Here is a 25124-nt window from a genome sequence, read left to right as displayed (position 1 = left end):
TAAACAGGAACAGAGCCACAGAAATGGAGATCACATGGAGGTTTAGCAACAGGGGTATGGGAGGAGGAGGGTGGGGAAGGTACAGGGAATATGCAACATAGAAGGTAGGCAGAAAATACACAAGGGGAGGGCAAGAATAGTATGGGAAATGTAGAAGCTAAAGAACTTATGACACATGGACATGAACTAAAGGTGGGGGATGTGGGTGGGATTGGGTGTGCAGGGTGGAGGGGAGTGAAGGGGGAAAATGGGACAACTGTAATAACATAATCAGTAAAATATATATTTTTTAAAAGGAAGCAACCCTTAGTAACCAGATTCTGGCTGTCATCCAATTACCTACTGAAAGGACACAGAGGTGAGTCCTTGGAGAAATGGTGGATTCCAGGTGTATGGTAGGGAACGGTGCAAAGTGAGCCTGGAGTATCTAGTTATGCTGAAAAGCAAGGCAGCTTCCAAAAATAAATGTATCAAAAGGGTGAAAGATACATATTGAAGGGACATTCATTGGCCAAAGTGACAACCATTTAGTAGCAACAAGATTAAAGAGGAAACAAATGAAATTAATGAAAATTCAAAAGTTCAAATAATGATACTGAAGAAAAGAGTAAACAAAAAAGACCCTGAGGGTGTCACCATTTGAGAAGACTATTAAAGCAATTCTTTATTTAAAAATTGATAACCCATGGCAAAAAAGTGGTCATGTAATCTACCTCTTCGGTAGGAAGGGTGTTTCAGGATATACAGATAGTCCAAGTGGATGAGGCAAAGTTTTACCTTACAGAAGAATGCTAACTAATAATGTTAGCATTATTATTATTACTGACTCTGGCAAAGATTGTTAATTGGTGAAAAAACCATTTAGTAAATTGGATATTTGCACAGAGACAAAGTAACACGACCTTATTTCACAATGGGAAGATCAGAATGTCAATACCCTAATGATCATTCTTTGTGTCATTACTGATATAGGAAGGACAAAACATTACTTATGATGAATTCTAGTAAAAAATGTTTAACTTGTATCTGCCAAGTCTTTAGAACTAACTTACAGTTTTCAGAAAACAGAGACTAGAGGAATAAGCTAAGTAGCCCAAGGAAGCAACCAGATAAATTCAAGAGGCAACATATTTTATAGTATAACTGGTCCATTTTCTATATGAAGAGGGTATATTGAGGAAAAAAATGAGGGACTTCGATAGACTAAAAGAGGTTCAAGGCCATGCAATGTGTGGTCCTTCAGTGAATTTCATTTTAGAATAAGCAGATATAAATGGCATTTGGGAAACAAATGGGGAAATTTGAGTGTGGCCAGGGTATTAGATGAGATAAAAAATACATATATGTGTATAGAAAAAATCAGAAAGGATACCACACTCACGTGTTTATTAACAATGATAATCTCTGGACAACAGGAATATAGTATTTTTACGTTCTCATTCTTGTTTATCTGTACTTTCTAACTTTCCACACTGTACACTAATTGCTTTTGTAATAATGAGAAGTTATTTTTAATTAAAAAAAGGCTTTAACAAGATCAACCACAGGTTTCCATTAAATGAGATAATACATGGAAGACACAGTGACTAAACCAAAAACATTAAATAAATGTTAGCAGTTTTTTTAATAAAATAAAAACTAACCCTCTTTAAGTCATTTAGAAAGTTCCATTATTAAGAACTAAAAAATAAGGGGCAAATCTATAACCATCAAAAATAAAACAAAACCCCCAAATAAAACTAAATCAACTAGAGATCTACCAATTAATAGTTGATCTCTATCCAACCCCTGTAATGTATATTTCTGTTCTCAAGTTTCTCCCCACCTCCCTTCTCTTTCTCAGGGAAGTCAATGGGAAGAAAAGATGAGAATATGAAATAACAAGTATCAACATATAATGTTATATGAGAAAAGGTAGTATAAACCATCTTTCTGCATTAGGTAGTGGCATTGTCTTTTGAATCCAAGACTTCTTAGAGCTACAGGCTTTAATTCTCAGTTATGTGGTTAATTTAAAAGTAAGTAGGAGAGCTTTGTGTTTCACAGATATTACATTCTGAGTATTTTACTATCTACCAGTTCAAACACAGGATCCTGTGTTCAAAGGAATGGGTTCAGAGTCTGACAGGCTTTCATGGCCTTTGGTGACGGTGTCCTGTGGGCTGCAAGATGGCAGCAGGTTCTGAAAGATCACACATTTAGCTAGAGGGCAAGTGCCACGTCGAAGACTGCAGGAAGAACTTGTCACCCTAATTATGCCAACTCTTTCTGTTCTAAGGTCAGTGTAATATGAGAAAGACCTTCTTGGGTACTGACTTCTCGATGATAGCCATAAGTTGAGCACACTGGCCACAAGGCTAACTTCAGAGATTCAGCAACGCCTTTCACCCTATAAACTGAAACAATTCCAATCAAATTCACAAGAACTAAAGGCTAAGATGTACTCAGTAGGCACTAAATAAATTAAACTGGTAAACCACAATGGAAATGTTCAAAGCACTCAAAAGGGAATTGAGTCTCCTTGGGTGGATGTGAAGAGGACGGCAATGACAGTGGTGGGACTCCTCAAGAAGAGCTTTCAGTTCTGGGGACCTCAAGAGTTGCAAATCACACCCATCTGATGCCTGATTTTATACATGTCTATTTTCATTTATTTCATGTGGGAGATCTGACTCTGTCTTTTCTTCCCCTGTATCATGTACAACTCCTCTGCCAGCCTAAGGAAACACACTTCAGCAGACCTTGCATATCAGCAAGTTGTGACAGGGTCTCTCACTTGTTTGAACACAGCTCAGCAGAAATTATGTCTGATTGATGATGGGACACCCATTAAGAAGTATGCCTAAACTCATTAGCATGACAAAAGTGACTTAGGGCTCGGTAATAACACTGAAATTGAGAACTGACTGACAGTGACCAGAGGGGAGAGGGAAGGGAATTTCAGGGGAAAGTGGGAAGGGTTTGCAGGAACAAGTATAAAGGACACATGGGCAAAAACAAGGGGAGGGGTGGAAATGGGAGGGAGGTAGGAAGGGCTGGGGGAATGGGCTGGAATGGGGGTAAAAGGCAAAAAACTGTACTTGAACAATAATTAAAATAAAAATTCAAAAAAAAAAAAAAAGAAAAAAAAGAAGCCTGGTAACTTCTTTTCCAAAGATCTCGCCCTACCTTTTAAAACTTGCACCTGAGTCAGCTTTTCTCCTAGACATTGTCAATAGGACAGAGTTCCACTGAAAGTGCAGTTCTACTTAGGAATTGAGCTTCTTGTTTAACCAAGTAAATTTAATCTTCCATCTATATAAATGGGAAGCCAAAAGCTATTCCCAGAGGCTCAAAGAACTAACCACAGGGCTACAGTCTGCCAAACTATAAAGTCTACAGGTCCATTTCTATCTGTCTCGCTCTTTTCTACACACCCCTTGCCTAAAGCACTGTCCACACAGACCTTGTCCAAACCCCTTCCTCCCTCACCATCTGCCATAGAAAAGTCCCTGGAATCTCAATGGTCACATCATTCAGTTTTTGCTCATGCAGGAATCTTGAGAGTGTGGGAGTCAGTATGTTGGATCTGGGAGGTCCTCTTCATGTCATACCTCATGACAAAGTAGAAAATAATGGGGAGCTTCTAAATTTCATATCAATTTTATTCATCCTTGAGGCCAAAATTTTTCTCTCTTCAGGAAAGCTTTTTAAAATGTCAGTTAACACTGGGAGACAGAAAACAAAACCCTAAACTTGCTGCATCCAGCTGAGCTTGTGTAATGTGAGGAAGTTTTATCAAGTCAGACAGAGCACCTGGCAAGATACCAGTCCCACTTGGCTTAAGAGGAACAAGTTGTATGGAATTTTATACCAAGGACCAGAATGGTAGAAAACTACAAACTTCTAAAGGCAATGAGTCATAAAAATTGAAAAGGTGCAAAACTCATTGCAAAGTAGAACAGGGAGAAAAAGTGGGAAAAGGGGGGTTATAATGCCAATTTTCTAAGCAGTAGAGAGGCCCCAGTGCAATGCAGAAGGACAAAGCACATTGCTGACCCACAGCTGGACTTGCCTTTAGATTTGTTTCAATATTCTGAGCTTGGAGCAATGCGTGTTCCCACAACAGAAAGGCTGGCTCCAGAAACTGAGACACAGTAGCCCTAATAATGACAACTCATGAAAACTTGTTGGCCCCTCTGTCTTGTGCAATTTGGTAGAGTAGCTCCAGTTGTCCTTCCTATACTTAGGTGTTCTGGCAAACTGTATACAGTTCTCAGAAGGCTGATGGCTTCTGCAGTTCCCAGCCACCTCTAATTGCTTCAATGATTTGAGGATGGTGGGTGGAGGTAAACAAGGAGTAAAGACTCATTCAGAAAACACAAAGCCTTTGTCTCTCCCTGGAATCCACATTCAGGTGCCCAATGACCTTCCTGACACATCCACATAATGTGGAGTAGGTATCTCAAGTGCAGCCTTGCAGAAGCAAACTCCTGACTCTCTTCCCCTCCCCAGTCCTCTACTTCTCTCCACCCATTACCATTTTAGTCATCACCACTACCACCCAGGCAATTGCTAAAGTCAAATCTAAACATCCCCTCTACTTCCCTCAGTCTCTATCACCCAAATGGATTGACCCCACTTCCAGCAAGAATTGCAAAAGCTACCACATGTCTCTATTCCCACTTCTACCATCTCCTCTATTGCCATCATCTTGGCCTGGATGACCAACATCGCTTTCTCACTGGCTTCCCTGCAGTCATCCTCCACCCAACATCCACACGGAAACTAGTCTTTAAATAGGACGTATATTTGGGCCTCTGTCCCACCTCATTGCACTTCACCCTCAAGGCTTACCATGCCAGTACTTTTATGATGACCTGATACTTGCTCCTGCCTTGGGCACTTTCTACCTGGAAAACTCTCCCTCTGAAAATGACTGACAGATTCTCATCATTTCTTCAGAGGGCACCCTAGACTAAAGAGTTTAATTTAAAATTGTCACCCACCATCCTATTTCAATGACCTTAAGAGCCCTTACTATTATCTGATGTTTTTCTTCTTTATTTAATCATCTTGTCTATTACCAGGCTTGTTTTGTCACCAGTACATTCCCAGTGCCTATAATAATTCTTGCACACATTGTATATACTTCATAAATATTTGACTGAATGTCTTCAACCCTTCATAGATGATGGTCATCAACCGAAGACATTGGGCTCTATATCAGAAATGAGAGGATAAGAAGGATGTGATAGTCTTGGTCTTAAACAGTTAGAGTTTAAAAGGCATGTGTAGCAAGAATTTGGCTGGTCAGACTAGTGTATTAAAGGGCACTTTTGAAAGGGAGGCATTTTATCTTCATGTGTTCCCACTGGGCTCTGATCTCTTTTAGAAAGCTGTGTGTCCTGCCACAAATTATGAAATATGTAGTGGTAGCAATGATGGGGACAATGATGGTGACGATGATGATAGTGATGGTGATGATGGTTATCATTCATGGTGTCCCTACTAGGTCCCTACTAGGTTCCGGCCATTATATGTAATAATGCTTACCCTCAAAACAACCATGTCCAACCCAGCCTTATACTCACACTCACACAGAGGAATTAATACAAGTGCAGAGGGAACAAGTAACTGGCTAGTCACAGAGCTATCAAAGGCATGACTGATGCCAAAGCCAGGCAAGACCTGATGCTTATGCTTCTTCTACTTGGCCAAGCTGCCAAAGAAACTGACCTACAGTTCATGTCCACTCATTCATGACAACAATGAAGAGAAACTCTGAGTTAACAACTTAGTTTCACAGAAGAGATTCACTTTCCAAAACCATCTTGTGATGTGATAGATAAAGAGGGAAACTATGGCAGTAACAGGTTAAGTCCAGTCCACTTTCTATCACAGCCTCAAAGAAACGAGACTTCATGGAAAACATAGTACTTTCTTACCCCCCATATTTATAAGCCTAACTGGAAGAGAGGGGGTTAAACTGTAAAGCACAGAGCTGATGCTAGGCAAGCAGACTTTGAGAAAATGTTAATCAAATTGATTTAGAACACCAATTTTCTCTTCTCCTTATCGTCCCATAGCAATAAATAGCCAACCACTAACCTTGTGAGTTCTTCTGGAGTTGTGTGTGGTCAGTGGAAAGAATTTCACCACAAACCTAACAACAACGTGCTTTGGCCATAAAGAAAAATAAAGCAGTTATTGATTTGTGTCTCAAAAGCAGTTAAAGAAAAATATTTTCTGGGGTATATTATACGCCAAATAATAAGTCTCATTCCAAGTGCAAAGTGTACACCACCTAGCAATGCATAGTCACTAAATGAATAGTTAAGCTGGGTTACTAATTGCACTTTTACATTGCAGGAAACAGATGGCTTTTTTTTTTTTTATACTGTGACAAAGATATTACAGAGATGTTAAACTTTTTCTCTGAAGACTTCAATTGTACTCAGATTTAAAAGGCATTTCTCTTCAAAAATTGCCTAATTAGCTGCTTTAGTGCAAGTATAAGTTTTACATAATTTTAAAAGGGGGTAATAAATATGTAAATCCATCATGTAATTTATTATTTTTAACAATCTGTGAGTTACAGCAGCTAATGTGTTTATTAAATATGTACCCAGCACCAATCTGCCAGGTACTCGCCTGAAGTCTGGAGAGAAACATCAACAAGCCAAGTCCCTGCCCCTGCCACAGTCAGCCAAAGTCTTTCAAGTGTCTCATAGCCATCTTGTTGATGAGTTTAGACAAAATTAGGAAGCAGATCTGGGAGGGAGTGGTCAGGGAGAAACTGAAGGAGATGGGTAAATTTTGTTTTCAGAATTAAAACAGAACAAATAGATTATAAAATAATAATTTGTAATCTGAGTCAGAGTTTGATGTGTGAACTACATTATAAGGGCAATCATACGTTCTGCCATTTAGAGTGAGAGCAATGAATTTATATGTTCTATGAAATATAAGGCACTATAATGAAATCCCAATTTTAACAGTACATGTATAAAAGCAGAAAACGTCTTTTTGCTCTACCATCACTATCACAAAAATAGATGGGTGTATCATAATTTCTATGCTAACACATTCAAGTTTACGAAAAAAAAAACTGATATACGATAAGGTGAAGATGTCACCAATATACACAAAATTAGGAGGAAGAAAACAAGACACACAAATACAGAAGCCAAGAGAAGCTGGGCTTTTCCCTAATCGTTCTAAAGATTAAAACCCTTGTATGTCAACTCTGGGTTACAAAAGAACAATAGCAAAATGGAGAAGATGAGTAGGCCATGCTATTTCCTTTCAGTTATTTTTACAGAGAAGGGAATTAAATGAGAGTACTCAGATCCTTAGAGAACCTGAAGTTGAGTAGCTGCTAGCATTAAACACAAAATGACTGTTTTGTCACACATGGCTAGTTACACAGCACATGGGATGAAAAGGAGCACCCGGTGCTGACCCAATAGGGACAGACTTTCTTCGTCTGCATTTGCTAATATGCTAAGAGATTCTTTTCCACCATTAGCAGAGAGAGGGGAGGAAGGTCCAGTGCTGAGGCATGATAAGAAGGGAGACAAAAAGCAAGTGTTCTCTTTCCTTCCTTTTCTCCTAGACCCTCCTTAATTTTTTTCCCAACACATGGCCTAAATGCAAGTCAGACTCACTTCAGTTCTGCCTGCCATTCAGTAATTCAGAAATACATACACACACATACATGCACCTTATTTTTCCAAATTTCACTTGCATTCTGATTTTACCGGTTTTGATGAGGAAGGACAGAAAATCTACACCAATTTATAAATAAATGCCTCTTCTTCCTTCTCCCCTTAAAAAAGTGACAATAAACCTGGGCAACAAACAAGCCAAGTTCAATTATTTTGGGGCTTAACAGCATGCTTTAGTTGTTAATCAAAATGATACCTGATTTCCCAAGCAAGGTTTGATCACCAAATTGTTATTTATTAAAACTGCAAAACAATATATTTTAATGGTATGTGAATTAAAAGATGATGAAAGCAATTATGATGTAAAAAAAAAAAGAACCTGTATCATTAAGTGTGCTTGATGACACAGGACAGACAAACATCTAGATGAGGGAAACTGTCTGGTTTTATATTTAATATCACTGTTAAAACATATGGTATATACTTAACTTCTAATCTGCTTGACAATAGGCTTTAACAGAATCCAGCCACACCTATAAAGGACAAAAAGGAGACACAAATTCTCAGTAAGAGTTTAACTAATTTGAACTTATGTGGAGCTGTTTTAAAATAAAATTTTTGTGTAGTTGAAGTTTTGTCCCTTTTTTCTCCAGAATTTTGTTATTTTATATTGTATACCTTTTAAAGAACAGATTCAAATTTACTAATATTATCCCTAAGATCCAAAATTAAAATCTCTCGTAGACCTCAGTTAACTAAGAATTTTTCTACTCTCATTTGTACTTTAGTCATAATTACCTAGTCAGCAAGTATTAGTATATGACTGCATGTCTGGCTACAAGCTGAGTGAAATACGCACGCTCTTTAATGAAACAAAATGCATGTATGTGTATGTATCGTATGTATAGACAGAATAGCTTTGAGGGATATGGACAGGTAAATGGATTTATAGAATACCACCTTTGCACCAGGCACTATCCAGAAGCTATTTATTTATGAACAAGGCCAGAAGAATTCCTGTTACCCAGGAAAGAAATCTGAGAATTGGAGAGGTTCAATAACTTGTCCCCAGTTCTCTCAACTCCAGAGCAAAAGAAACAGGACTGAAATAAGGCCTGCCTAATTTCAAAGTCCAGAATCTTTTCACACATACTTGCCTTAGCATGCAGGTTTGAGTTGCAAAATTGGGGGGGGGGGGGGGAGCAGATATCAGATGCCCTTATTAATAAAGGATGTTAACCATTTTATCTCATTTTACAACGGTTTTCCTTTAAACTCACCTTGAATTTGCAGCCATTTGAAAATGGTTCTACTGAAGCTCATATTTGCATATATGACAAAAACAAGGTTAATGTGCTTAATGTAAAAATGGTTTTATAAGTAAATGTGAAAAAGAGAACACAAAACTATACAAAGAACAACAGGTAATTGATGAAGAAAAAATGACAATAGCTAAGGAGAAATGTTCAAATTCAGGAGTAATTTGCACTACAAATGTAAGTTTAAATAACCATATACCATTTCCACCCATTAGATTTGCATCTATATATGCCTACATGTCTTGCATGCTTTATTTTATAATACCCAATGGTGCATGGAATTGGCACTCTCTTACTCTATTGGTGGATGTATAAATTGGTACATTTCTGGAGGACTAATTTGGGAATAATTATCTAAAGCCTAAAAAGTATTCCTACACCCACTCTTTCACCCAGTCATTCAACTTTGGGTAATTAGACATTTATGCACAAAAATATTTATATATAAGGACTGTTAATAGCATTTCTTTTTTAAATATATTTTATTGATTATGCTATTACAGTTGTTTGCCATTTCCCCCCTTCACTCCCCTCCACCCTGTACACCCTCTCCCACCCCTTTCCCCCCCTTCAGTTCATGTCCATGTGTCATACTTATGAGTTCTTTAGCTTCTACATTTCTCATACTATTCTAACCCTCCCCCTGTCTATTTTCAACCTACAATCTATCTACTTATTCTCTGTACCTTTTCCCCCTCTCTCCTCGTCCCACTCCCCTATTGCTAACCCTCCATGTGATCTCCATTTCTGTGGTTCTAACTCCAGTTCTGTTCCTGTTCTAATTCTTTCCTTAGTTTGTTTTTGTTTTAGGTATGGTTGTTAATAATTGTGAGTTTGCTATCATTTTACTATACATGTGTTTTATCTTCTTTTTCTTAGATAACTCCCTTTAACATTTCATAAAATAAGGGCTTGGTGATGATGAATTCCTTCAACTTGATCTTATCTGAGAAGCACTTTATCTGCCCTTCCATTCTAAATGAAAGCTTTGCTGGATAGAGTAATCTGGGATACAGGTCCTTGTCTTTCATGAGCTGGAATACTTCTTTCCAGCCCTTTCTTGCCTGTAAGGTCTCTTTTGAGAAATCAGCTGACAGTGTGATGGGAACTCTTTTGTAGATTACTGTCTCCTTATCTCTTGCTGCTTCTAGGATTCTCTCCTTCATTTTTACCTTGGCTAATGTAATTATGACGTGCCTTGGTGTGTTTCTTCTTGGGTCCAACTTCTTTGGGATTCTCTGAGCTTCCTGGACTTCCTGGAAGTCTATTTCCTTTTCCAGATTGGGGAAATTCTCCTTTATTATTTGTTCAAGTAACTTTTCCACTTGTTGCTCTTCCTCTTCTCCTTCTGGTACCCCTATAATTCGAATGTTGGCACATTTCAAGATGTCCTGGAGGTTCCTAAGCTTCTCCTCATTTTTTTGAATTCTTATTTCTCCATTCTTTCCTGTTTGGTTGTTTCTTTCTTCCTTCTGGTCCACTCTATGTTTTGAGTCCCGGTTTCCTTCCCATCACTATGGTTCCCTGTGGATTTTCCTTCATTTCTTTTACGGTAACCTGCATTTGTTCATCTAATTTGCGAGCAAAATCAACCAATTCTGTGAGCTTCCTGATCACCAGTGTTTTGAACTGTGCATCTGATAGGTTAGCTATCTCTTGGTCACTCAAAAGGATGAGTTCTGGGGCACTGATTTGTTCTTCTGTTTGAGCCATCTCTCTCTCTCTCTCTCTCTCTCTCTCTCTTTTTGGTCTGGTCGCTCCTGTTAAGGTGAGGGGCGGAGCCTTAGGTGTTCACCAGGGCTGGGCAACCCAGTTGCTAGATTGTGACGTTGTATGTGAGGGAACAATGGTGGTAGCTCCATTCTCTGTGGGACCCCAGTCTCTTTCCTGGGATCCTGGGTTGCACACTCTGCCCTGCTCCACAATCGCAGCCTTACTGGGTCTGCCAGCTGCTGCTTGCATACTCAGGGTCCACTCGCTGAGATCTTGTGCGCCCCAGATGCCTTATGCGCCCAACTCTCCCTGCTCTCCATGCTGTGACCCGCACCTGGCTGTTTGTCTTCGCCTCTCCACCGGTCTGGATGAATGGGTCTATTTCAACTTCTTGGCTGTCCAACTTCCATTCAGATAAATTTTCTGTCAGGTCTGGTGTTATTCTGCCTCTAAATTGTTGTTGTTCCAATCTTGGTTGTGCATGGAGGTACAGTGTGTCCACCTATGCCTCCATCTTGGCCAGAAGTCCTGTTAATAGCATTTCTATAACAGTAATTTATTTCCCCAATAACCTAAATAAATAAATAAATGGTCTACATCTATATAACATTACCATGAAGGAATTAAAAATTATGTTTTTGATAGATACTTATGAATGTAGGAAAATGTGTTTGGGAGGTTGCAAAATGAGTGATTTCTTGTCTTCTGCATTTTTTGTTATCCAAATTACCTTAAATATGCACTAAGAATTCTCATAATGAAAATAACTAAAAATTTTAATTTCTACCTATTCACATTAAACTTCCACATCACCTTTTCAAATATGTAAGAGTTTATAATAAAAACTCTCATTTTTGTATTCTCTACCCTATATCACTATCCTATAAGATAAAAATATATTAGCATTAGCTGATTTAGGATCATCTCTACTGTGGTGTTCATAAATTTCAACCTTAAAATGAGAGAGATAATCATGTGAAACAGCAATTGTCATTGCAAGATGTATTATTTTCCTCCAAAGAATCCTAAAAGATGGATGAGGTGGCAAATGTATCTTCATTTGATAAGAAAGCAGATTCAGAGAACAGACACCCAAATTTGGAACTTAAATCCTATACTTCAAACTTATGTATTAATTCTACCAAATATTACTATGTCCCTATGCTTGGCTCTGGGAATCCAATGATGAGAAAACCAATCATGGTCCTTACTTTATGGAGTATGGTCTAGTGAGGAAGACAGACAAGAATCAAAAGACCTTCTCAACAAAAATGAAGAACCTGAGACAATTGAGTAAGAAAGTGGAGTTCCAGGAGACTCAGAGTGTCTGGGATAGAGAAGTTTGAAACAGTCATGGAAGAAGCAGAAATAGAGGGAAACAGAGACTTGATATGAATATGACACTATTCAGGGAACATGGCATTGTACTGAGATCTGAAGGGGAAGAGAGTAAGAAGAACAGATGACAGGGTAAAAACAATTGTCTAGATGCCTAAGGTGAAGGACACCAACATGGCTGGTGGGTCAGGAAGGGGTCAGACCCCACAGAGGTCAGGTTAAGATTCTTCGCCTGTATCCTAAGAACAATGTGAAGGTTTTAAGCATGGTGCTGATCCAGTCTGATGTGTACTTTAAAAACATTAATCTGGAAGTGTGAGAATAGATGGGAGAGCCAGAATATATATATTTTTTCAATTACAGTTTACTTCCAGTATTATTTGTATTGGTTTCAGGTGCAGAGCATAGAGGTTAGACAATCATATACTTTACAAAGTGTTCCCCACATTATTTCCAGAACTCACTTGGCACTGTACATACTTACTACAATATTATTGCCTATATTCCCTATGCTGTACTTTACATACCGTGGCTATTTTGTAAATGCTGATCTGTACTTCCTAACTGATGAAGGGCTTTTTCAAGAAGTTTGGCTGTGAAGGAGGAAGAAGACAGGCTAGGAGTATAGAGGGTAAAAAAAAATCAAATAAGGGCAATGATTATTTGCTTATTTTTAACGGGAAAGCTCTGGATACTTTCAAAAAGGGGAGGGATTGAGAATATGAGCCAGCAGAGCTAACTGATGTCCTGAGGGACTTGAAATAATGTGACAAGAATTCGAAAACAGGGGAACTGGATTGGGAGTAAAGGGAAAAAAACTGTACTTGAACAATGATTAAAATAAAATTAAAAAAAAAAAAAACCACTAAAACAGAGGGCAATGACTTGAATTAGAAAAGAAGAACTCTTCCATTGGGGGAGAAAGATGGAAAAGTTAATTATAAGTGTAATTAAGTTTACATTTCTTTCTTGGGAGGATAGGAATGTTCCTTTTTAGTGACTTCTGTTTCCCCTTTAACATTTGAGAGTTGGTAAATTGAGGCATTTGGAGAAGATTCAAAATAGTTATATTGCATGAGGCATTGAGTTAATATGGAATTCTAGTGGGATTCTGCAGGGCTGCTGGGCACACACTCACACACCTGCTATCCTGTGCTCTTTCAGCCTCCATGGCTGCCTCAGGAGACCCATCTCAGAGATATTTCACTGTCATTGATTCTGCCACAGGATCTGCCTAAACACTGCAAGCAACTCAGGACAAAACAACTATTATCTGGCAACACAGTTGCCAATGTTATGAACTGTTATAAAACAACTCTCTTCTATTTTTGGCATTTCTGTGGAAGGCATCAAATACAAGCACCAATTTGAGCCAACTGAGTATGTGGTTTTTAGAACATGTAGGTCAAGAAACATCAGATTGGCCTGAATGAGGCCATCTGGCAGAGCTCTACAGCAGTAATGCCACAGGGCACTGATCACAGCTGCACTGGACTGGGTGAGAACACTGAATGTGAGGGAACCACTCCATTAACCAGTGAGACTAGTATCTGCAGAGCTGAGAGAAAATGGCTTGCACACATATACTATAAATGGATGGGCTGGAAGGAGCTCCTCTCATTTCTAAGAAGAAAAATAGGGTTGCTGACTAGAGTTAAAACACTGAAGTTTGATCTATAGGAAGGGCTACTGGGAAGCATTTGAACTGAATCAGATCACCTTAGACACGTCACTTGTTCATTCAACTTAAGCAGAACAGAAACGAGTTTCACATGAGTTAAAAAGGCATCAAAGCACCATAATCTGTCTTTCCCTGCGAACAGATTTCTAATCTCTAGAGGGTCACGACTGTAATGATGTATCTCGAACCCAACCCTCCACCCCTTCAACCAAGCCACACATCCTTGCTCTCTCTAAAACCATGCTGCTCATCTCCAGGGCACAACTACACACACACATTACTTGACTGTAAAGAGATTTGATGAAAATGAGTGAACTTCTAGAAATATCATTCCCAGTGAGTAGGACTCATCAAATCAAGAAACTTCCCAGCTGAAATTTGAAGGCCTACTGGAAGAGTTTGCTAGGGATGCCATGACTAAGCACCATAGACTAGGTGGGAATGGACAACAGAAATTTATTTCCTCACAATTCTGGAGGATCAGGGTGTTGGCAGGATCAGGGTTTGGTTTCTCTTGAGGCCTTGCTCATTGGCTTACAGATGGTTGCCTTCTGGCTATATTCTCACATGGTCTTCCCTCTATGAACACATGCCCCTGGTGTTTCTCAGGCATCTCTAAATTTCTTCTTCTAAAAATGATACCAGTCAGCCATGGCCGGTGTGGCTCAGTTGGTTGAAGCATAGTCCCATGGACCAAAAAGCTGCGGGTTCAATTCCCAGTCAGGGCACATACTCAGGTTGCAGGTTCTCCCCCCAGTAGGGGTGTGTATAAGAAGGCAACCCAATTGTTTTCTCTCTCCTTTCCTCCCTCCTTCCCTTCCTTCATTTGTTTAAAAAAATGACATAGTCAAATTGGATTAGGGAGCACTCTAATGGTCTCATTTTAACTTAATCACATCTTTAAGGCACATCTCAAGTACAGTCACATCCTGAAGTACTGAGCATTAAATTTTTCAACATACAAAGTTTAGGGGGACACATTCAGCCTATACAGCTATCTTCCACAATTTGGTTTCTATCACAGCTTTACTCTGCTTATAATACATTTTATTCAGGCTCCCTATTTTCCTCCAACACCCTGTTAATATTACTTTCCCCTTTGGAATGTGCTCTGAAATACTGGTTAGCTGAGAGGAAATGTTTTAGTGCTAGGTATCAAAGACAAAGCAAGATGAATCACTGCCTCCCAAACCTGTTCTCTTCTTTCCCTCAACAGTTTTTGCCAATATATTTTGGTGAGTGACCTTTTAGGTGGATTTGTAGGCAACTGAAATATTTGAGGTAATTTTGGAAAAGGTCTGATTAAAGAAGTCAGGTCCTGGTCAGGTGGCTCAGCTGGTTGTAGTGTCATTCTGTGCACCAAAAAGTTGTGGGATTAATGCTTGGTCAGGGCACATACCTGGGTTTTGTGTCTGATCCCCACAGGCACACTGTGGAAGGGAGCCTATCGATGTTTCCCTCTCACATCAATGTTTCTCCTCGATCTCTAAAATCAGTAAACATGTCCTCGAGTGAGGATTAAAAAAATAGTAAATAAATATAAAAGAGAGTCAGTTACTTGATATTACACAAGGGGCAGGGAAAACAGACTGTTTCTCGAGCAAACTACTGTGTGCCAGGCATTGTATAGTTGCTTTATATATTCTCATTTAATATTCATAACAATGTGGTCATTTTACACAGGAAGGAAGCCAAATTCACAAAGCTTATTTAAGTTGCCCAGCTCACATAGCTGGGGTTCAACATCAAGTTTATTTGACTCTAAACGATTGCTTTTTCTACAACAAAATATCCTGCCCCTCAAAAACTACAAGACTCACAACAGTTAAAGTCTCATCTTCATGTTTAAAAATCAAAACTGTATACAACAGAATATTTACTGTAAACTATAACATATACAGAATCGGAAAATAGGTTATAAAAAATTATCCAGTATCTAGAATCAGTGCAACAATTTAGACTTTCTCCAGGCTGACTCCTGGAAGAAATAACTTCACTTTGAATTTTTTTTTTTAGTAATTTACATTTGTTTATATTTAAAAGATATGTAAAGTGTGGCTTTCGTTTTAAAACCCATTAGAGGTTTCTGATTCTGGTCAAAATAGAATAAGAGGGACAGGATCTTCCCACATGAAACAATAAAAAAAATGGAAATAATACATAACACAAAAGATCTGGGACACCAGGCAATGAGTATCAGTGATTTCCTGAGAGATAACAAAATAATCACAATCCCTGCAGTCGACCCAGGCTTTCCGCTTTGAGCAAGTCTCTAGACTGTGGTGCAGGGAGAAACAACCTGAACAATCCATGAGTTGAAGAGATGGGGCTGAGAGTATAGGGAACCTGAGTAGCAAGAGTTCACAGGAGAGTTCCAAAGAAGAGAAAGTTCTCTCCAGAAAGAGCACTGAAGAGAGTAAAGAGGGTAACCCTTCAGTAATCAGCTGAATACTGATCAACATATGCTTGTGAGAAAAATACCAAGATTGGGAAAAAGAAACAATAAAGAGATTAGATGTCATAGTGCCTGGTGTTCACACAGGGCTAGGAACATTACTTATGTGCACCAGGCAGATTGGAAAACTTCCTTCTTCATGGGTATTGGGTAGAATGCTGAAGGGCCATCCCTAGCAGTAGGGAATAATTTATTCCATGTTGTAGACTATACCAGTCCCACCTAACAGGTGTTAAAAGTCAAATCTGAGAGCCCAGAAATAAACCCACACCTTTATAGTTAATTAATATTTGACAGATGAAGCAAGCACATACAATGGGCTAAAGATAGTTTATTCAATAAATGGTATTGGGAAAACTGGACAGACATGTGCATAAAATGAAACTAGACTGACCACCTTCTTACACTACACACAAGAATGAATTCATAATAGATGAAAGACTTCAATGTTAGATCTGAAACCATAAAAATCATAGAAGAAAACATAGGCAGCAAAATCTCAGACATTGCTCTTAGCAGTATTTTATCAGATATATATCCTCAAGCAAGGGAAACAAAAGAAAAATAGATGGGACTGCATCAAACTAAAAAGTTTGTGCACAGCAAAGGAAATCATCACCAAAATAAAAAACCCACAGAATGTGAGAACATATTTGCTGATACATCTGACAAGGGGTTAATATCTGAAATTTGTAAAAAACATACAAAACTGGTCACCAAAAAAACAAACCCAATTAAAAAATGGGCAAAGAACTTGAATAGACACTTCTCCAAAGAGAACATGCAGATGGCCAATAGACATATGAAAGGATGCTCAATGTCACCAGTCACCAGAGAAATGCAAATCAAAATGAAAATGAGATTATCATCTCACACATGACAGTATGGCTATTATCAATAAATCAATAAACAACAAGTGCCAGCAAGGATGTGGAGAAAGGGGAACCCTTCTGCATTGCTGGTGGGAATGCAGATTGGTTCAGTCACTGTGGAAAGCCGTATGGAGATACCTCACAAATTTAAAAATGGATCTGCCTTTAGACTCAGTGATCCTACTTTTGGGAATATTTCTGAAGGAACCCAAAACACTAATTTGAAAGGACATAAGCACCTCTGTGTTCACTGCAGCATTATTTACAGTTGCCAAGATATGGAAGCAACTCAAGTAGATGAGTAGATAAAACAAGTATGGGATATTTACACAATGAATACTACTCGGCTGTAAAAAAGAGGAAAATTTTACCCTTTGCAACAGTATGGGTAGATCTGGACAACATTATGCTAAGTGATATTAATACGCCAGTCAGAAAAAGACAAATACCACATGATTTCACTCTTATGTGGAATCTAATGAGCAAACTAAACTAAGGAGCAAAGTAGAGGCAGATTCATAGATAGAGAGCAGGATGACAGCTAAATGGGAGAGGTTATGAGGTGGAAAGACTGAGCAAAAAGGAAAAGGAACTCATGGACATGGACAACAGTGTGGTGATTGCAAGCGGAGGGTATCGGGGGATTAAATGGTAATGGAAAAAATACAATAAAAAAGTTTAAAAAGAAAAAATAAAGGCTATTGATTTTTGCATGCTAAAAAAAGGGTAAAGATAAACGTGACAGTAGATTTGTTAGAAACAATGAAAGTGAGAATGCAGTGAAGGAAAATTTTTAATATATTGGAAGAAAAACACAAAATTCATCTTACAATTTTATACCCAGCAAAAAAAAAAAAAAAACCTTTTTAAAAAGCAGGCAGAATAAAAACACTTTCAAACATAAAAGTTGAGAGAATTCATCATCCGTAGACTCATGTAACATAAAATATTAAAGAAAGTCCTTCAAGCAGAAACAATGACATCAGATAGAAATCTGTGTCTACAGAAAGGAATGAGGAATACCAAAATGTTAACTCCTGGTATATAGGTAAGATGCTTTAAAGATTTTTATTATTTATAGCTGCAAAAAAGACAACAAAAATAGTAATAGTAATGTGGTGTTTATAACTTATATATACAAAAAGATCAGCAAGGGGAAAATGGAATATATTATTTTAAGTTTTTACACTGTATGTGAGTGACATAATATCCCCTGAAAGCAGGCTCTAATAAGTTACAGATGCATACAAACTCCAAAGCAACCACTAAAGTGACAAACCAGAGTTATAGCTTAAAAGCCAACATAGACGGAAAAGTGGAATTATCAAAAATATTCTATTAATCAAAAAGAAGCAGAAAAACATGAACAAAGAATGAACAAGACAATAAAAAACAAATACAAGATGCCTGATTTAATCCATATTGCCAATCACATTAAATGTAAATGGTCTAAATACTACAAATTAAAAAGCAGGACTGTCAAGACTGAACAAAACAAGACCCAACTGTATACTTCCTATAAGAAATGCACTGTAAATATAAAGATATAAGTTAAAAGGAAAAGGATGAAAGGTATATTATGCTAACAATAACACTTTTTAAAAAATAAAGAGGCTATCTTTGTATCAGACAAGGTAAATACCAGAGTAAAGAATACCCCTAGGGATAAAGAAGGTAATTTCTTTATCTAATAAAAATTAATCAAGAAGATATAAAAGTGTTTTACATTTATACACTTAAATGTAAATGTAAATACACTTAAACTTAAAAGCAGAACTTCAAAAACCATGAAGCAAAACCTGATCAAACTGCAAAAAGAAACTGACAATTACACAATTTTAGTTTGAGATTTTAACACCCATCTCTAGCCCTGGGAAGGGCGGTCAGTCTCTAGTCAGCAACACCCAGATATCAGAACACCAAGAACACAGAAGACAAGAATATATTTTTTAAAAAATCAGTGGTTGCTAGGGGCTCAGCGGGAAGGGAGGGATCAAGAGGTGGAACACAGGAGATTTTTATGGCAGTAAAGCTATCCCTTATGATACATGTCATTATATATTTGTGGAAACCTGTAGAATGTATGATACAAAGAATGAACCCTAATGTAAACCTTGGACTGTAATAATAATGTATGAATATTGGCTCATCAATTGTAACATATGTATTACATTATTGCAAGCTGTTAATAAAAGAAGTCACTTGAGCACATGTTGGGGGAGGGTAGTATATGGGAACCTCTCTGTACTTTCTGCTCAGTTTTCCTTTAAACCTAAAACTTCCCTTAAAAAAGTCTATTAATTAAAACAAAACAAAATACAGAGTTGGAAGATGGAGGTGAGGTAGGTGGGAGCAGAACCCAGTTCTCCCTGTGTCCAGCTGGAACACCTAGCTGATCTGAGGAACAGCCAACAGAACCCCAGTTTATATGAAGTCTGGAGGAAAAAATTGCAGAGGACATTGAAAAACAGACAGTGAGGAGATTGCACTGGGACAGTAAGGTCCCTGGGATCTGCATGGGAGCCAGGGCTGCTATGGCCCCCAGTCTGGTGCCTGCTGAAGGATACAGGAAGGGGAGTTAGAGCACCTGCTCCCTCCCCTACCAGAGCAGGGAGGGCAGCCTGGTACCAGGAGGTACCTGGGTGCTGGAAGTCGCTGTGGGGGTAAACAGAGACAAAGTGGGAGACACACAGAGGCAGTACACATCTGCTGGGACTGTGGACGCCAGCAGTAGAGAAACTGAAGTGCCAGGCAATACCTGGAGAAGGGAAGAGCTGGGCCCTGTCGAACCCTGACTCGGATAGTATCTAGACTGGTTGGAAAGTTGGGCGCATTAAAAGCTGTGTGCTTGTTAAGAACAATGGGCAGCTACTTGTAAGGAACTCTCTAGCAGCAGGCAGCTCGCCCCGAGGGTGATTTCAGCTGGTGCCTACCCAGAGACAGTAAGCTGAGCAGAACTGCACGCCTGCTTCTTCTTTCGGGCTCCATGCTGTGAGCAGCTAAGTGGCTGATTTGAGCCTTGCAGCTCACAGAGAACCTGGGCCGGAAGCCAGGAAACTGAATATTGCAACCCAGACCTGGTCCCCATTCTCTCAAAACCATAGGAAGGAAGAAAGCAGAGTCCACCCCCTTCTTCCTGTGGCATCTAGGAAGATCACCAGAACTCCCTGAAAAGGCTGAAAGTCAGCAGGAGACTAATTATTATTATCATTATTATTTTTTGGATCCTCTCTTTTTTCCTTTTTTTTTTCTTCCCCCAAGTGAGACAGTAAGATGTGGAGTTACAAAGGGTCCAGAGATAGATCGAAAGGGCAGCACAAGGCTAACCCCCAAAACTGAGAAACTGAGACAAATGTTACTTTTCTATCCCATAGGGCTGGCATTTTATTGTTTCTGTGTATTATTTTTACCACTTTTATTAGTATTTTTTATTTCTCTTCCTTACGTTTAGTTTCCTCATTTTATTTCCCTGTTTAATTGCATTGTTTGACTGGTTTTCCTTATTTTTTCTTTATGTATTTAATTTCCCTTCTTTCACTTCACCTGTGCTTCAAAGACACACAACTCTTGATCGGGTACTTTCTACTCTGGTTATCCAAATCATATATTTCTTCTCATATTATTGTTGTTCCAGTACTATTGTAAATATTATTGTTCTATACAATTATACATACTACACAGCAACCCTCCATGATATTAGCCCACTTCACTTTAATACTGAGCATTATTATTGTTCTGGTTAACTCTATTCTCTCGCACATTATGCCTACTTTCTATCCTTTACTCCGCTATATGTCATCATCTAACCATGCACAAGTGCTCTGTTGTCTGGAATAAGCTCATAATCCTCCTCCCCTCTAACAAGAATCTTATCTCTCTTTCACCTTTTATAAAAAGTGGCTACTTGGGTGAAATATTATCACAGTTAATGCTATACTATCCAAAGAATCTCTTATCTCTTCTCTACTTGCTGATACTTGAAATCCCATAAAATACTCACCTGCTGTCTTAATGCATTTTGCTACTCACTGCCGCTGATCACAAACAAGAATAGGTGGGAGCTGCAAACATCAGTATACCTGCTGGAGGAGAAAAACCACTAACAAAGGAACCTCTAAAGGTAAAACCCATGTACAACAAAAGAGCCCACACAAACAGAAGAACCTAGTCAAACCTAGAGTGTCTGCACAAGGAGATCAAATACACCACACCACTGAACCCAAAGAATTCTACCATAGAAGTTCACCCTACAAAGATAGCTAGCAAAGTGAAACATCAGGAAGAGCAGAAACAAACAAAAAAAAAGTCACCTGAAACGGGGAGACAAAACAGAACATGCAATCAAAAGGAATGGAAGACTCCCCACTAAAAGAGCTAAATGAAATGTAGGCAACCAAACTATCAGATACAGAATTCAAATTAATGGTTATAAGGATGCTCAGGGAACTCACAGACAACTACAAGGAACTGAGTGAGAACTACATAACCATGAAAAAGGAAATACAAAACTGTAAACAAAAACTAGGAAGAAATGAACAATAAAATCTCTGAAATAAAAAACAGATTAGAAGGAACTACAAGCAGGCTGGATGAAACAGAGGATAGAATCAGTGAGTTGGAGGACAAGGCAGAAAAAACACCCAGATAGAGCAAGAAACGGAAAAAGAGGCTCAGAAAGAAGAGAAACAGGTGGTAAGGGAGCTGCAAGACACATGAACATAACAATAATCGTAATATAGGGATACAAGAAAAAGAAGAAGAGGAGCAAGGGATAGAAAACACGTTTGAAAAGGCAATGATGAAAAATTCACTAATGTGATGAGAGAAAAAAGTCACACAAATCCAGTAAACACAAAGAGTCCCAATCAAGAGGAACCCAATGAGGCCCACTTCAAGACACAACATAATTAAAATGGCAAAATTCCAAGACACAGAGAGAATCTTAAAGGCAGCAAGGAGAAACAGGAAGGTACCTACAAGGAGCCCTGACAAGGCTAGCAGTTACTTCTCAATGGACAGCTCCAAGCCAGAAAAGAATGGAAGAAATATCCAGTAATGAAAACCAGAGGCCTGCAACCAAGATTGCTCTACCCAGCAAGGCTCTCAATTAAAATGGAAGGCCAAATAATGAGCTAACCCAGACAAAAGAAGTCTAAAAGAATACACCTCCACCAAACCAATTTTGCAAGAGATGCTAAAGGGACTACTTTAAGGAAAGGAAGGAAAAGAGAGAGAGAGAGAGAAGAACACAGGTACAAAACTAGCAATGAATAAGTACCTATCAATAATAACCTTAAATGTAAATGCATTAAATGCTCCAATAACAGACACAGAATAGCTGAATGGATAAGAAATCACGACCCACACATATATTGCCTAGAAGAGATCCACGTCAGAACAAAAGACCTACACAGACTGAAAGTGAAGGGCTGGAAACAAATATTTCAAGCAAACTGACAGGAAAGAAAATCTGGGGGTAGCAATACTCATATCAGAGAAAAACAGACTTCAAAACAAGAGCCATAAAAGAAAACCCAGAGGTCACTTCATAATATTCAAGGGAAAAATCCATCAAGAAAACATAAATACTGTAAATATGTAGGCACCCAACATAGGAGTACCCAAATACATAAAGAAAATCTTGGAGGACTTCAAGAAAGATATTCAGAGCAACACAATTATGGTAGGGGATTTTAACACCAACTGTCAAAATGGATAGATCTTCCAAACAAAATATCAACATATATGTTTGCAGCTTGATTTTTCAATAAGTCCATTATTCAGAGATTTAAGTCCATTTGATCTAAGACAAAAATGTCTTAGATCAAATGGACTTAACTGATATATATATAGACCCTTCATCCCAAGAGGCAAAATACACATTCTTTTCAAATGCACATGGAATATTGGAATATTTTCAAAGACAGACCACACGACAAGACACAAACAAGCTTCAACAAATTCAAGAAAATGGAAATTATATCAAGCATTTTCTTTGACTACAAGGGGCTGAAACTAGAAACAAACCTCAAGGAAAAAAACTCAAAAACACTTGAACCCAGGAGATTGAACAACATACTATTAAATAATGAATGGATTAAGAATGAGATCAAGGAGGAAATAAAAAAGTCTCTGGAAAAAATGAAAATGAACTCACTAAATCCAAAATTTATGGGACACAGTGAAGGAAGTCATGAGCGGGAATTTCATAGCGATATAAGCCTATGTAAGTAAAATAGAAACATTTCAAATAAACAACCTAATCCTATACCTATAAGAACTCAAGGAAGAACAATAAAGACAGCCCAGAGCAAGGTGAAGGAAGGAAATAACGAAGATCAGAGCAGAATTCAATGACATAGAGGACTAAAAGCACAATTCTAAGGATCAATGAATCCAAGAGCTGGTTCTTTGAAAAGATAAACAAAATCGACAAGCCTTTAAGCAGACTCATCAAGAAAAAAAGAGAGAGGACCCAAATAAACACAATCAGAATGAAAGAGGAGAGATTACAACTGACACCACAGAAATACAAAGGACTGTAAGAACTTACTATGAAGAATTGTATGGCAAGAAATTTGAAAACCTAGGTGAAATGAACAAATTTCTAGAAAAATATAATCTTCCAAAACTCAACAAAAAAAGCAGAAAACCTGAACAGAGCAACAACAGCTGACAAAATTGAAGAAGTAATAAAAACCTCCCAACACACAAAAGCCGTGGATTGGATGGTTTCACAGGAGAATTCTACGATGCACTTAAGAAGAGCTACCCCATCCTTCACAGACCATTACAAAAAATCCAAAATGATGGAAGAACTCCCAAATTCTTTTTATGAAGCTAGCTTCATTTTAATCCCAAAACCAGATAAAGATACAACAAAGAAAACTTCAGGCCAATACACTGATGAACATAGATGCTAAAATCCTCAACAATATATTGGCAAATCTGCATCCAGCATACATTAAAAAGATCATACACCATAACCAAGGGAAATTCATTCTAGGGATGTAAGGATGGTACAACATTCCCAAATCAATAAATATAACCCATCACATAAACAAAAGCAAAGACAAAAATCCCATGATCATATCAATAGATGCAGAAAAAGTATTTGATAAAGTACAGCACCCATATATGATAAAAACACTCAGCAAAGGGGGAATAGAGGGAGCATTCTTCAACATAATAAAGGACATACATGAGAGACCTACAGCCAACATTATACTCAATAGACAAAAACTTAGACCTTTCCCACTAAGATCAGGAACAAGACAAGGATGCCCACTTTTACCACTCCTATTCAACATAGCACTGGAAGTCCTAGCCACAGCATCAGACAAGAAAAAGAAATAAACGGCATCCAAATTGGAAAGGAGGAAATAAAACTGTCACTGTTTGCAGATGACTTGAGAGTGTATATAGATAATCCTATAGATTCCACCAAAACACTACTTGACCTTAAATCAATTTGGCAAAACAGCAGGATAGAAAGTCAATACTCAAAATTGAAAGGCATTTTTGTATACCAAAAATGAAACATCAGAAACAGAAATCAGGAAAAAAATCCCATTTAATATAGCAACAAGAAAAATAAAGTACCTAGGAATAAACCTAAGCAAGGAGGTAAAAGACCTGTACTCAGAAAACTATACTACACTGAAGAAAGAAATTAAGGAAGACACAAACAAGTGGAAGCATGTACCATGCTCATGGATTGGAATAATTAACATAATCAAAATGGTCATACTACCCCAAGCAATTTATAGATTCAATGCTAACCCTATTAAAGTACCCATGACATATTTCACAGAGACAGAACAAACTTTTCAGAAATTTATATGGAACCATAAACAACCCTGAATAGCTGAAGCAATTTTGAGAAAGAAGAATAGAGCAAGAGGGATCACAATACCTGATATCAAACAGTATTACAAGGCCATTGTAATGAAAACCGCCGGATACTGCCCTAAAAACAGACACACAGACCAACGGAAGAGAACAGAGAGCCCAGAAATAAGCCCACATCTCTGTGGTCAATTAATATTTGACAAAGGGGGAAGAAGCATAAAATGGAGGGAAAATAGCCTCTTCCAA

At 38.2% G+C, this 25124-nt stretch overlaps 1 protein-coding gene across 1 annotated transcript in view; it reads right to left on the bottom strand.

The window, feature by feature from the left end:
• Window positions 1-25124, bottom strand: part of FARP1 (FERM, ARH/RhoGEF and pleckstrin domain protein 1) — a 310831-nt gene that overhangs the window by 94641 nt on the left and 191066 nt on the right. The window contains 4 exon segments of the mRNA XM_028526270.2: window positions 6091-6106; window positions 6109-6123; window positions 6126-6167; window positions 8139-8182. Of these exon segments, the coding sequence (XP_028382071.1) occupies window positions 6091-6106; window positions 6109-6123; window positions 6126-6167; window positions 8139-8182 (117 nt within the window).

Source organism: Phyllostomus discolor, chromosome 11 (assembly GCF_004126475.2).
Source record: "Phyllostomus discolor isolate MPI-MPIP mPhyDis1 chromosome 11, mPhyDis1.pri.v3, whole genome shotgun sequence".
In the NCBI taxonomy this organism is placed as follows: domain Eukaryota; kingdom Metazoa; phylum Chordata; class Mammalia; order Chiroptera; family Phyllostomidae; genus Phyllostomus; species Phyllostomus discolor.
The sequence above is the reverse complement of the archived record's forward strand: the minus strand, read 5'-3'. Positions and strand labels throughout refer to the sequence as shown.